General features: G+C 40.0%; 1 protein-coding gene across 2 annotated transcripts in view; it reads left to right on the top strand.

The window, feature by feature from the left end:
- SMAP1 (small ArfGAP 1) overlaps nt 1–14019 on the top strand; it is a 96060-nt gene extending 82041 nt beyond the window's left edge. For both annotated transcript variants that reach the window (XM_040597958.1, XM_040597957.1), the window contains 4 exons: nt 1837–1964; nt 9462–9630; nt 10283–10611; nt 13045–14019. In XM_040597958.1, coding sequence (XP_040453892.1) covers nt 1837–1964; nt 9462–9630; nt 10283–10611; nt 13045–13179 — 761 coding nt within the window. In that variant the 3' untranslated portion in view covers nt 13180–14019. The remainder of the gene's footprint in view (nt 1–1836; nt 1965–9461; nt 9631–10282; nt 10612–13044) is intronic.

Raw genomic sequence — 14019 nt, 5'->3', positions numbered from 1 at the left:
ATTAAATACTGCATCTCAGCTGTGCTCTTTATTAATCAGACCACTTGTCTGTCTGCGTTAGAGTTCTAGAAACTTTAAAACGCCTAAATCTCACACCTGCCTTCAGCCTTACATGTTTCTCTGGGGTAGTAAGACATACGTTTCATATGTTACAACTAAACTGTTAATGCTGATACTCCAGTGATTGACCTCTGCTCTTGAAATGGATCTTTTCACTCAGGTAGGTAACTGTTGCAGGTGTAGGGCACTGGAAAATAACTTCTTAAAGTTTAGCAGAAGGAGGAAGTTGACACCTTTTCTGAAATACATAGCAGCTATTTTTTTTTGGTCTTTGATGCTTTTTAAAGTTTAAAGGTGGCCATCTGTATTCTGTTGTGTTTAAAATTGGGAATATATTGCTGTGTTAGTTTGTAAATGTACATCTGAAGTTGCTGATGGATATATTTGAAGTTAGCTACCTATGTGTAATTGTGTGACTTTAAGAGGAAACAAAACAACCCACATCGTTTAATTAGGGTGCTAGGTAAGGTAACATTTGCTTTACAGAAACTTAGTGTGAATAAAGAGAACAGTGGATACAACACATACAGTGAGAAGGAAGTTTATTTAAACATGCTAAAGCATCAGGTAGAAATTGTTTTATGATGTTAATGGTAGTTTTTTCAGTGTACTGTAATCTGGGGATTTTAGAATACTGATCCTCCTGTGATATATAAACAGCCATGCTAGTTGTCATGGTGGTTCTGTTTGGAGAGAAAATTGTGACTTAATTCAGCCAGTTTGTTCTGCCAGAGAAGTCTGACTTCTGCCGTGAGTATTGGATACATTGAGACTAAAGTTCTTATTTTGCTTAAAAAAAAAAGCTTTCTTAGGTTTGCTGTTAACACTATGCAATATTCATAGCATTCAGCATAATCTAGACTTAATTTTATATTTGTCGAGCTCTGTGTGACGGCAACCCACTTGTGATATGATTAGGTACAAAGCTTAATAGGCAATTCTTGCCACTTGTTCTTGGACAGCTTAATATCAAATGGGAAGTAGTTGCTCTATTCCTTAAAACCATGTCGTGGTATTTTTGTCCCTACATCTTTTTAAGTATTTTCTTGCAGTTCTTCTCAAAGCATCCTGCACATACCCACTTTCACCTAGATCACTAAATGTATTCATGTGTTAAAGTGGTTACAAGCACCAAGGCTGTAGAAGGTTAACTATATAGAGTAAGAACCATAGATTCTTACGGATAATTAGCCCAGTGTGCCTGGCAGGGCTGTTCGCATGGAGCTGTGGAGTAAAGTCAGTGCAAAGTATGTTTGAAAGAAGAGGAAGGATAAACTTTTTTCCTAATGCAAAGTTTAATTATGTACCCTTGAGTAAATTAGCGTATCAAGAATAACTTTATGGATTTTAAAATACAAATTTTAATTCAAGAACACAGATCGGTGTATTTTGTCCGAGACTGGCTTGGCTACTAAGTTTGGGCCTTCTCAGTAAGACATCTGTTTAAATTCTCACTAAAAATGTTGGTGTGCTTGAAAAAGAGACTTGAAAAAGAGTAATGTGTACTGGTAAGTTGGCATGCCTGTCCTTAGGGGAGTCTTTTAAGTGTTTTGATGTTGACTGGGTTTTTTTCTGAAGCACACTAGTATACCAGCTTCTTAGGGAAAGAAGTTCTTTCAAAATCTGAACGATATCACAGTCTGCAAAATGTCTTATCTCGGAAATTGTATACATCTTTGAGGGCAGGGTAGGATGGAATGGGCAGCTTTAATTATTCTCATGCTGTTAAAATATTAACAATTTTCACTTTAAATGTGATTCTGTTGTCTTTTTAAGATGGTCCAGCTGAAGCATCTGTTACAAATGGGGGCACTGCTGCTGTTACAGCGCTGAATGATGACCTGGATATCTTTGGTCCGATGATCTCTAATCCTTTACCAGCAGCTGCTGTACCTCCTGCTCAGGTATAATTTCTTTAGTTATATGTGTGCATAAGTACGTGTGTGCATGTGCGTATTTTTCTTCAGCGAATTCACATGCAAAGAATGTGTACTTCTCAACAGTCATGGCTGGAGACTCTTCAGCTGTAACGGCTACGTTTTTTTTTTCACCTTTTCAAGCTTTTGCACTGCTTAAATACAGAATTAAGAGATAGTACGGTCTTCCCTTCTGGTTCCTGGTTATCCAGCTAAACTGGATTCTGTCTTACCCTGGTGATGGTAGTCATGTTTTCTTTTAATTTATAGTCTCTTACCTTGTTCTTTTTTTAATAGGTATTGCTGAATATATTTTTACTTTGTGCTCTCAGGTTATTGAGCTTTAAGTCATACTTTTTAAGACCTCTTACTGCTTTGTGATGCTGATATTTAGGAAAGGCTACAGCAGGTGCTTCTGTCATAGAGCTGCTAAAAGTTTGGGGTCTCAAGCTTCATATTCAAGTAGATGTCAAGAAAAACTACTACTGGGCTGATCTGTCTTTTGCCTCATCTCAGAACTTGCATGCCTGCCTTCCTTCAAAGAAGGGTAGCGTAACCCCTGCACCTGGCCTGTTCCTGCTCTCACAGCGACGATAGTTTGGAAGCGACCCCGTTGCCGTGCCTGTTGTAGCTGAGAGGGGCAGCTTTGGGGCACACAAAGAAACTGCATAAACCTGCAGCTCTCTTAAAGTAGCTATCAGCCCCGAAGAACGGGGTGTTGGTGATGCGTGTGGCTGGTGTGCAGATCAGAATGCACACGTGCATGCTGCCTTACCCAGCCTGGCTTCTGAGAGGGAGGCTTCCCAGGAGCCCCCAGCTAACCTCCCCGTCTGTGGGGCCGTTTAAGGTAATTTAGAAGCTTATTTTTGGAGCAGGAGAAGAGCCTTCTCTTGTTTCAGTTCCTTGAACAAATGATGTGACCTGCTGATTAAGCGAGTGATTTACCTGTAGAATACAGGAAATCCAAAAGAAGGCTAAATATTCAGGAGTAAGAAGCAGCAAAGAGAAGGGTGATTCTCTGGCTGGTGATGATTGGTGATGGGGTAAATAATGCAGTGGCTGCTAAAACATATTGAATTATATCTATCAGCAGTTAACTTAGATAATTTAAGGTGTATGTCTATGATAAAGATTTGGTCACTGGACATTCTGTGAGAGAAATGTTTTGAAATGTAGTTTATTTTTATTGTGCTAGTTTCTAGACCAAGTGTGGTACTTACTAGATGGATTGCAAAGTGGTAAAAAGGATAGTATTATTCTTAATATCTGGTAAGTGTCACCTTGTTTGTATACTAGAAAGCATGAATACATTTACTTGCTGTTAACAAACACTCCAGATTTTTAATGGTATTTTGCTTTTTTCTGAGTGCCGTAATCAGGAGCGGCAAACAGAACTTTTATCAAACTCATGGTCCTTATGGCATATTGCAAGATTTAATTCTTGATTATCTTCCATGTTTAGTTGGTAATCTGAAAGAAAAAGTAATATAATCAGATAATTTCCCTAGATAAGAAACAGGGACGTGGGTAAATGGCAGAAGATGGGGTTTCTGATGCTGATTACATGGGTTGCTTGGTAAACTGGTGCAAAGGGAACATTCTGTTTTGCTTTAGGATTAACAGGGCATTGTAGGCCTTGTGTTTCAGGATGGTAGTGTCTAGTGTGGGAACTGATGCTGGGCAAAAGTTGAGAGTACCTCTCATTTAGCAGTGGTATGAGTTTTGTAACATCTTTCACCTTGTAATATGGATAAAAGTTGTATGGGATTCAGGGAAGAGTCAGGAGAATACTGGAGACTGGAAAGGGTGCTTCAAAATGTGAGATTTTTAAGAACTCAGTCTGTTTAATTCCTTGAAGTAAAAAAAGGGGTGTGATTCTGTTGTGTAATTATTTTGTGTGAGATTGCAAATGGGAAAGTGGGCATAAACTAGCACTCAGTCCAGCAGTTGAGTAACCCTAACATTCAGTTCTTGCATTTGGAATGAGCAAATGTAGAGTAGAAATTCATGGCCAATTCTTAAGTCGAGTTGAGTAGTACTTGTTGAAATATCTATTAATAGAATACATTGAAATAAAAAAAAAAAAAGTTGAAGAATGGATCAAATGTGGAATAGTGTGGCTTGCTTTCTCGCTCAGAGATATTTATCATGATGTTCTGCATAGCAGGTGCTTCTGAAAGGTCACAGTGGGATTTGTCAGCATCGAAAGAGAAGGGAGTTTAATGGTGCTCCTCAGACTGATTTGTAGAAGCAATGTATGACTGTGGATTTCTCACAAGATTGCTTTTCTTTTCTAGCTTAACGTGAAAGGCAGCCATTTAGTGCTAAATGCACGTGTGTTTATGGCACTGTGGAGTACAGAAATGTCTGTTTGAATGTTTTGTTATGAGACTGGAACAAGGTGATGTCTGCAAACCTTAGGATTTATGACCATTGAAATAGCCAAGACATGATTTTCAAATGAAAACAAAAGCATTTGTTTTTCCTTTTTCAAATGTCTTGAGCATTTAGGATTGTATGCACTTTCACTGTGCTTTTGGGATATATGACTTTATTACAGTTTTCAGAAACACAGTATTTCTTCCTATTATTCTGTATAGCTGGATAAAAAACTTGAAAAGGACTGGTAAAAAACAATATGTGAACGAGTAACTTTTTTTTCTAGAATTTGGCCTATTGGCAAACTCAAGGGGTTTAAGAAGAGTTAACTTACCCAGCTCCTGCTATAAAGCTTGATAAAAGGCATAAGTTATAAATTTACCCACTGTACAATATTCATGGACAGAAAAAAGGGAAGACATTTGTGTGTTTAATGATACTTTTTCATGTGAAGTGAGCATAGCTAAATCACAGCTATTAGAACAGGTTTTTTGTTGCCAAACAATGTACAGGAACTGAGCAGAGCTCTATCATTCTTAGCTGTACTTTTAGCCAGATCTTAATTTCAGACTTTGTGAGGGTATGTCTTCCAGCAAAAGCGTGATCTTCATTCTTCACTGAAACTTACAGGGAAGGGGAGAACGGGAGAACTGTGAGGTATTAACTTTGAAAGTATTAACTCACTGAAACATCTAATGTAAGTTTTTCTCCAAGCAGGATACTAAAATGTCACTTTTTTGGATTTTGTGTGTGTGAGTGTGTGCACGCAATTTGAAGGGTATTGCATTGGGAGCTGAGAATTGGTTCAGTGGCTCAGAAATCTATAGAGATGGTATGTTCTTCATGATTCAAATCTGATAAGCTTTCATGTAAAATAGTAGTATGTTTTAGATGTTCTTAAACCCTGATTTTCCCCTGAGGCCAGGTGGTGTACCTAGTATGGTCGCCATAGATCAGCAGACAAGCTTCAACTCGTTAACAAGTTGTGGTGATGATAAAGTGTCCAAGTCCTCAGTTTTTTTGTAGAAACGTGTTATTTCAAGAGTGTGCTTTATTGTGAATGTTACTTAAGCAGGGTCTTACCGGGGAGCTATTTAGTCCTTGTAATATGATGAACTGAATTGCTTGTGGCTCTTGCTTATGTTTATTTTACCACTGTCTGAATTCTGAAGGATCTGAAAGCTGAAGTTCAGTTCCTTCATTTGGATCAGGGCAATTTGCTCAGCCTGTATTTATGCTTCAATGAGTGGATCGAGAGCAGACCTGCCGGGAAGGATCTGGGGGTACTGGTGGATGAAAAATACAAGCCGTCAGTGTGTGCTCACAGCCCAGAAAGCCAACTGCGTGCTGGGCTGCATCAAAAGCAGCGTGGCCAGCAGGTCGAAGGAGGGGATTCTGCCCCTCTCCTCTGCTCTCGTGAGACCCCCCCCCCCCCCCCGGAGTGCTGCGTTCAGCTCTGGAGCCCTCGCTACAAGGCAGACATGGGCGTCTTAAGAGTGTGTCCAGAGGGCCACGAAGATGCTCAGGGGGCTGGAGCACCTCCTGTATGAGGACAGGTCAGGAGAGTTGGGGTGGTTCAGCCTGGAGGGAAGGCTCCAGGGAGACCTTACAGCCGCCTTCCAGTACCTCAGGGGGCTTATAAGAAAGATGGGGGTGGACAGGGACACACAGGACTCTTTATCAGGTAATGTAGTGATAGAACAAGGAGTAACAGTTGTAAACTGAAAGAGGGTGGATTTAGGTACGAGGAAGAAGCTCTTTACTGTGAGGATGATGAGGCACTGGCACGGGTTGCCCAGAGCAGCTGTGGATGCCCCATCCCTGGGAGTGCTCACGGCCAGGCTGGATGGGGCTTGGAGCAACCTGGTCCGGTGGGAGGTGTCCCTGCCCATGGCAGGGGGTTGGAACTGGGTGATCTTTAAGGTCCCTTCCAACACAACCCACTCAGTGATTCTGTGAGGACAGGCTGAAAGAGCTGGCCCTGTTCAGCCTGGAGGCTCAGAGTGATCTCAGCAATGTGTAGAAATACCTGAGGGGATGGTGCAAGAGCATGAAGCCAGGCTCTTTCCAGTGGTGCCCAGTGACAGGACCACAGGCAATGGCCAAAAGCCATCTGGACTGCTGCAACTGTCAGACCACCTTAAAATATTGAGGATGTCAAGATCTTTATGTGCTGCTTTGCAGTCTTTTGGGAATTAAAAGCCAAAATGGAAATACTTCTTTTCAGTCTCATGCATTAATTTAAACTTCTTGCTAGCCGCATGCTATTCGTGTTGTCAGATGGCACATGTGAAGTGATGGATTCAGCTACCATGTTTGTGGTCTTGACACATCTGAGTAGTGTTTCACAGTAAAAACTCCTTTTGAATACGTATTATCTTTTACAGGTAATACATAAGCTATTGATGGCAAAAATTACTTATTTTTAAACATGAAGCATATTGGAGTTGACTTTGAGTAGTTTTGAAAAATACTGTTACACTAACATCATGAAGCTGCCTGGCAGCATGTTCCCTAACCACCCGATGAGCATTCTGGTTTGGTACAGTGACTGTTTGAGGGCACTGCATGTAGCCTTTCTTAAAGGAAAACTATTATATGTATGCCAGGTGTGTTTTTACAGAGGTCTTGGGTAGCAGAAGAATGTTAGACGTGTGAAAATCATGTCAGTGTTGTGCATTTTCTTTTACCTGAATACCACCTGCTATTTTCTGGCCATGTGTTCTGCATTACTTGCCATTTATTTAGCTGAGGAACGCTTTGAGGAGCGCTTGTTCCATGCTTTGGCTCCTCTCAAAATCTTCCATAAACAAATGGAATGAAGAGACCTTAAATGAACATTTAATCTCATGATGTAAACGTAATAGATGATCAGCCCTCCAGGTCTTCAGGTCTCCCTTCTCTTCTGTGCGCACATGTAGTGATTTGCTTTATTTCGTTAAAACTCCTATAGTAACAGTGTTTCATAGATCTGGAGACACTGCAAACCCGTGGGTCATCCCAGGTGAGATGATGTTTCTCTGGTTCTATTATTTATTTAAAAAAAACGAACACCACCAAACCCAGACGTGTCTGCTCTTCTCCTTTCTAGAGAAAAGCAAACCCCTTCCTTACTGCCATGCAAAGCAGCGAGGAGGAAGCTGCCCGTTAACTCGCTTCCACAACTTGCATGTTCTCCAGCCTGCTGAGCACAGCTCTTGTGCAGAGGCTGTCTTAGGCAGATGCTGTGGTAGAACCATGCCAGTATGGAATAATCCAATACTGGGACTCCCTGGCTACATGCACGGTTAAACAAATACTGCTATTTAGGATGGGCTTTTACCTGAATGTACTCTTAAACCTGACTGTGGTGTTTTCAAAGACTGGTTATGCCACACTGATACAGAACAGTCTCCAATGGAGAGGGGCTTCCTACTACCCATTAAAAAAAAAAGAAAAAATGTCCTTGATTTTACTTTGCAGGTAGAAAATTTTGGCAGTAATACACAAGAGGCAGTGGCTTTTTTATATGTACAGAAGAAAATTGATAGTTTTAAGTGTAGATTGGCCAGAGAGAAGGTTTCACAGGAGCTGAACAATTCCTGGTCTTTTTCTGGCTGCTTTCCCTTTGTAGTGCCATCACCTGTGGTCTGGTGACCTTGGCCCAAATTGGCGGTTGTATAAATGTGGGGTTTCAGTTGCCAGAGTTCCCATTTCTTGTTCTTTTTCTCTTCCCTTTCCACAGCAGTTTTGGAGATTTTTAATCACCAGCCATGTGAATCTGTGCTCTTTTCTGTTGACGGTTTCTGGCCAATGTAGCTGGTACCAGAACTTTTTGTAGTTATTCTTTCCCTAACTTATAGTGCTGCCTTCTGCTAGAGCTTTTTAGCAGTTCAGGTGTCAGATGTGCTTTCTGAAGCTGTATATTGAATGTTTGTGTAAGTGCAGTGTGACCATAGTGGACCTCTCGGGGCCCAGTCAGCAGCCTGCCAGCAACACCCGAAGTTTGGAGGTGGTTGCTTTAAGCATGAATATAGGTGTGTTCTGTATCTGCTATTTTGTGGTGGGTTCTTGTCTGCTAAACTTGGGTATGTGATGAGAGTAAATAGATGGACCCAGTTGCAGATCCAGTCTGGTCATGGTGGTAGCGCACGGAGAGCTGAAACTCGCACACGCTGCGGGATCAGGTATTTAGCTGGACTAAAATAAGGCCATAACTTAAGTACACATTGCAATCCTGGCTCTTCTTCAGTGCACATACAGTTGATTTGCGTTAAAAGTTCCCGCTAGTAACAGGATGAATAAGAAGAATTAAGAAATAAGAAGAACACAGGATATTGCCTAGTTACCTAAGCAAGCCCCCATATGGAACTGCATGTGTAGGAGCAGCAAAATAACAGCACCGAAAGACACCTGGATCTAATTTGTTTACAAAACATTTTGGTGCAAGAGCAATAAAACCCCTGACAGCCTGCATATATTTTAGTTTTTTGGTTGTAGACCGCAGTGTTAGATAATTATGCTTTCTCAATAAATGAAACGTGCTTAAAGAACTCTAAGTCAATTATAAACAATGTATTTAAAAATTCTATTACTTTGAAGTAGATCAACCAAAATTTTACTTTTGCCTTTTCTCCAAAAATACCGTTCATCTTAGTTGTGGATCTTAGTTGTAGCAGTACCTTTCAAAGCACTTAATCTTTTGTTTTAGCTGTAATCTATTCTGCCTGTGAGAGGATTAATGAGATATGAATTGTAATCTCCTTATTGATTTCCTAATTATTTTTCATAATCTAACTACAGCTCATGATTTATGCTTCTGACTGATGCAAAATGTAGGAGCAACAGGAATGAATGATCTGTATGTGTACGCCTTGGAGCTGGCCAGGGATTTAGTGTTCCTTGTTTTGTAACCTCCGTCCAGTCTGGTGGTCTTTCCGTATTGTATACACTGCTTTTTCACCTTTGGTCATGCTACATCTGTCTAAATCCTCGTTTACTTAAAGTTAATTTCTGTAAAAGAACTGGGTTTTCTTTGGTTCAGGAGTGAGGATGTGCAGTAAAAATTTAACGTTCACATCTTTTACCAGTTTCATTCAGTAGTCTGTCTTGACCTTTATTTCCCAGAGCGCTTCCACTAAACCAGCAGTTGCCACCTTGTCTGCGGCATCTGGGGATCTTGATCTGTTCACTGAGCAAACAACAAAATCTGAAGAGTCAACAAAGAAACAACTTTCCAAAGACTCCATCTTATCACTGTATGGCACAGGAACCATGCAGCAGCAAAATGCTCCAGGTAAATAATTTCGTAAAGGTTTCTATTCCGTCCCATTTTAAGCTTTACTGAGAACAGTTACCTCCTACAAGTGTAAAACTAAGGTTGGCTACCCTTCTACCTATACTCAAAACAAATACTTTTATTTTTACCGTTTATAAAAACGGGAAAATGACTGAAATGTAATACAGAAGCTGAAGAAAAAAATAGGGATTTTAATTTATTTATAGCTGTTCAAATTACCCAGTATACAGTTCACTGAAAGATCTGTGAATTCCATCTGATCTAATCCATCTGCCATCCAATTCATCACTTAAGGTCTGAGTCTCCATTGTGCAAACACCAGGCTGCCAGGATCAGCACAGAGCTGTCGTATCTTGGTTTTGGCTGTGTTTGTATGGAAAACAAAGAGCTCCAATACAATGATTAAAAGATTCTGGCTCATCACAGCGATTTGCCAGACTCTGTTTGGCTTCTAACCTCTGGTGGCGAGTCCTTTTCCCTTGAGCATTTTTAAGCAATTTTCTACTTCTACCAGAAACTAAATTAACCTCACTGATGTGCAACTCGATTAAGTTATCCTTTCAGATTATTTTGGTGCACTTCTGACTTAGGGGAACCGGGGAGAAAATCACAAAACACACTTGCTGAAATTTTCCCTTCTCTGGTGCAGGTATGTTCATGGGGTCGTCTTCTATGCCATTTACCACACAACCATCAACTCATTTTCAAGGCTTTCCAGCCATGGGAGTTCCTGTGCCTGCAGCACCTGGGATGATGGGAAACATGATGGGACAGTCGGTGCCAGTCATGGGACAGAGCACAGGTGTGATGGTAGGAATGGGAATGCCCAATGGATTTACTGGTACTACACAAACTGGTGTGATGGGACTTCCTCAAAATGTCATTGGACCTCAAGGTGGAATGGTGGGACAGATGGTCACGCCACAAAACAAGTATGGATTGCAACAAAGCCAACAAGCTCAATGGAACCTCTCTCAGGTAAAGGCTGTTCCCAGGCAAGGGTGCTTTCGAAAACAGGCTGCGTTTCAGATACAGACTGGCTGTAGGAAGAAAGTTGCAGTGTAGCCAAGTTACAGACTGCTGGACTGTGAACTGCTCAGAGGCACACGTTAAAAAAATCAGTGAATAACTCAAAGATAACTAATACATAAGCAGAGAATAAATTTTGCCAAGGTAGACCAAACTCCATTCTCTGCTCTGTAGCTACTGTCATCCTGGCATCTGAACTAGCCAGGTAAAAAGCTAGCTCAGCTATTGTTACAAAATATTGAAATGTAAACGCAGCCTTATAACTAAAGGCAGAATTTAATTGCATGAGAGTAGCCATTAACAATTAATACTTTAATTTACAGACTTTAGGATAAACCTCAGTGAAATGTGCAGTGCTTTGCACTCTAACATTCTCCTGCAGGTTATTTGTTTAGGCCAATAATCTATTATTTATCTGTAGCATTTTCATGCTATTTGTTAAAATTTTTTAAACGTGTTTAAAAGGTTCTCTAAAAGTGGTAGTGTGCACTTAGTACTATATTTGTACATTATCCAGTGAAACATCTTGAAATCGGGTATTTGAGAGGTTATTGGGGGAGGCGGAACAAACCTAAAGGATTCCCTTGGAGTTTGGTATGGATGGTGGCAACTATTTTTTTCATACTATTGTTTGCATTAAAAGAACAGTGTAATAATTCCACGCTGCTTACTCTAGTAGTTCAGGAAGTGAACCGTAGTGTCTTACTGAGATTGGATTATATTAATTTTTACTGTTCTGCTCAGTCCTGTGGTGTGAATATTTCTGACGGTAAGCAGCATTTCTTACATGTACACAACAGTCCCTATTTGAAAATACAGGCTGTCATTCTGCTTTGAAAAGTAATTTTTAAAAGGCAAGAATTTCAAAATGTCAAACTAAAAAAATCTGTGGATTTACTGCTAACAGTTTTTTGCTAGGTATCCAAGTTTCAAAAGACCCATATCAGCTCTGAAATGAAAATCATGCTTTTTATCAAATCAATATTACAAGTTGGCTCATGGAACAAGCTCTTAACATGTTTCTGTAGTCCTTGCACGTCAGATGGTATCAGCATGCTGACGTTCCACAGTTTGTAGGGGACCTGGGAACTGATCTCTGGCTCCAGTTGAAAGGGGGAGAGCTTGCTTTACTTAGCAGAACAGCATGCTCTGTATAGTCTACTTCTTAAGATCTTTGCTCCAGGAGAGATTAACAACTAGGTAAAGCATGTTTCCATCAGCTTTTTTTAAACTGCCGTGTTCAGTGATGGGTTGGTTTTGCAAATATCTATGTGAAAGCACACAGTACTGAATTTTACCTTGAAACTTTAGTTTGTGATTTACTTCACAGTTTTTTTCACCAGTATTGTGGTTCAGTTTTGCAACCTGGTATTGTTTGTTTGTGTTTACATAAACTCTGATTTTTACCTAATGCTGTCTCTAACCTGAATCCCATGTTGCTTATGCAACATCTCTGTTCATCAGCTCTGATTATTAATTGCTCCAAATGCTTTTTTTGCTCTCAAACTCATGAGAGGGGACATCCTTTACTCTGTTTATACAGCTGGATTTTTGGCTTCTCAGTAAGCAGAAAGCCTTCATTTTTTAGAAGGTGAGGGAGAGTAACCTAAAGAATGTCATTACATTGAGCACTGACAATTACAGTGACCAGATAGTATTTGTAGAGAGTAGAAATATTTTTTCTGAAAGAAAATTCTGAAGAGAATGTGCTGAATTTTGAACTCTTTCCCACCTTTACTAAATGTTGTTAATTTCATGTGAATGATTTCACTTGTCTTTAAGAAATTATAGTTAAACCATGACACTTTAGTAGATTCTTCAGCAAGAATGGCTAGATTTAGCTAATACTCAAGTTTATAAGTGCACCTCAGTCTTTGCTGATGGCTACCTAAATGGACAATTTATGTAAAAAAAAAAATATTCAAGACTATGAGGTCTCCAAAGAAATACTGGTGAAACAAAAAACATCTGGAGTTGCAAATGTAGACAAGGTTCTATTACTTGCTTTGGTGTTGCTTCATCACAGTTGCCGCAGTTTCCTTGGTTAGCTTTGAAACTTTGAAAGCAAGCTGCTCCTCTCAACCCAGATGCATCGGACTCCTCTGTCACACACTCTGTAAACTTGCTAGTGGAGTGTTCATAGAGACTTGACATATACACCAAGCGCTGCAGCCAGTCAGCTGGTGACTGAATGGTTCCCAAAAAGCCGCTATCTTTTAAAATGCTTAGAAACTGAGTCCATATTTTTATTTAATGAGGAATATTAATTTTAGGGAAACATACTTTAACTGGGTGGCTAGTTGGAGGTACAACTGTGTTCTGGCTAGCAGTGTGCTGTGTTTCAGCACCAGTGCTAACTGGGCTTGTGTGTGTGCTTCACAGATGAATCAGCAAATGGCCGGAATGAATCTCAGCAGCTCCAGCAACGTGATGGGCTTTGGCCAGCCCCCCAGCACAGTGGCAGGATGGACTGGAAGCTCCTCTGGTCAGACTCTCAGCACACAACTGTGGAAATGATGGTTGCAATAGAAGTCTCACCCAGAACAGCCACCAACATTCCTTGTTCAGATGCATTTACTTTCGCTGTTCCTTCCATGTACATATTCTTTTTCTTTTTCCCCAGCTGTTCAGATTAAGAATATAACTGACTGACCGTGTTGTGGTCTATATTGATTTGAATTTGATGTAGTGAAAAGCAGATCAAGAATACATTTATACATCATTGGCAGCATTTTCATACAATGCGTATGATTTCATAGACCATGTATTTAAGAAGCTGCTTAACCACATACTGATTTTTTTCCCTCAAAATTCTAGATCAAATGTTTGCATATAAGGGATGTAGCTATCATGTTAGTAATATCCAAAAATATGAACCCTGACCCCCCAAAAATTACCCAGTAATCCTGTAGAAGGTACTGTATGAACAAATGTTTAATCATATATAAATAGAATGTAAATGTATCACTGAGCAATGTTTTCTAGTGTATCAAACAAATTTTGTTTCATCATACATTTCACTGTGATGTTATTATGGTGTGCATAACAGGGAATATGGTTATTGAAAGAAAGATAAACCTGGATGTTACTGTAGTTCTACAAATCAGTGCTATATTCTTTTAAAAATGAGCATTTGATCCATTTGAATTTCCTGTGATAAAGTATCTGATCTGGCTCCCAAGGCATGTACACAGAGAGAACTAGCGGCACAATGCGTGTACAGGGTAACTCCATGTGAACAGATATATTTTTCCTCGCAGAGATATCCAGGTTTATGACAGTGATTGTGTTTACATTTTATGGTGCCTCGTAATGATAAAATGTTATTTCCCTATATTAAAAGGATAAATCCATAAA

Source organism: Falco naumanni, chromosome 6 (assembly GCF_017639655.2).
Source record: "Falco naumanni isolate bFalNau1 chromosome 6, bFalNau1.pat, whole genome shotgun sequence".
In the NCBI taxonomy this organism is placed as follows: Eukaryota; Metazoa; Chordata; class Aves; order Falconiformes; family Falconidae; genus Falco; species Falco naumanni.
This window is presented reverse-complemented; position numbering and strand designations above follow the sequence as displayed.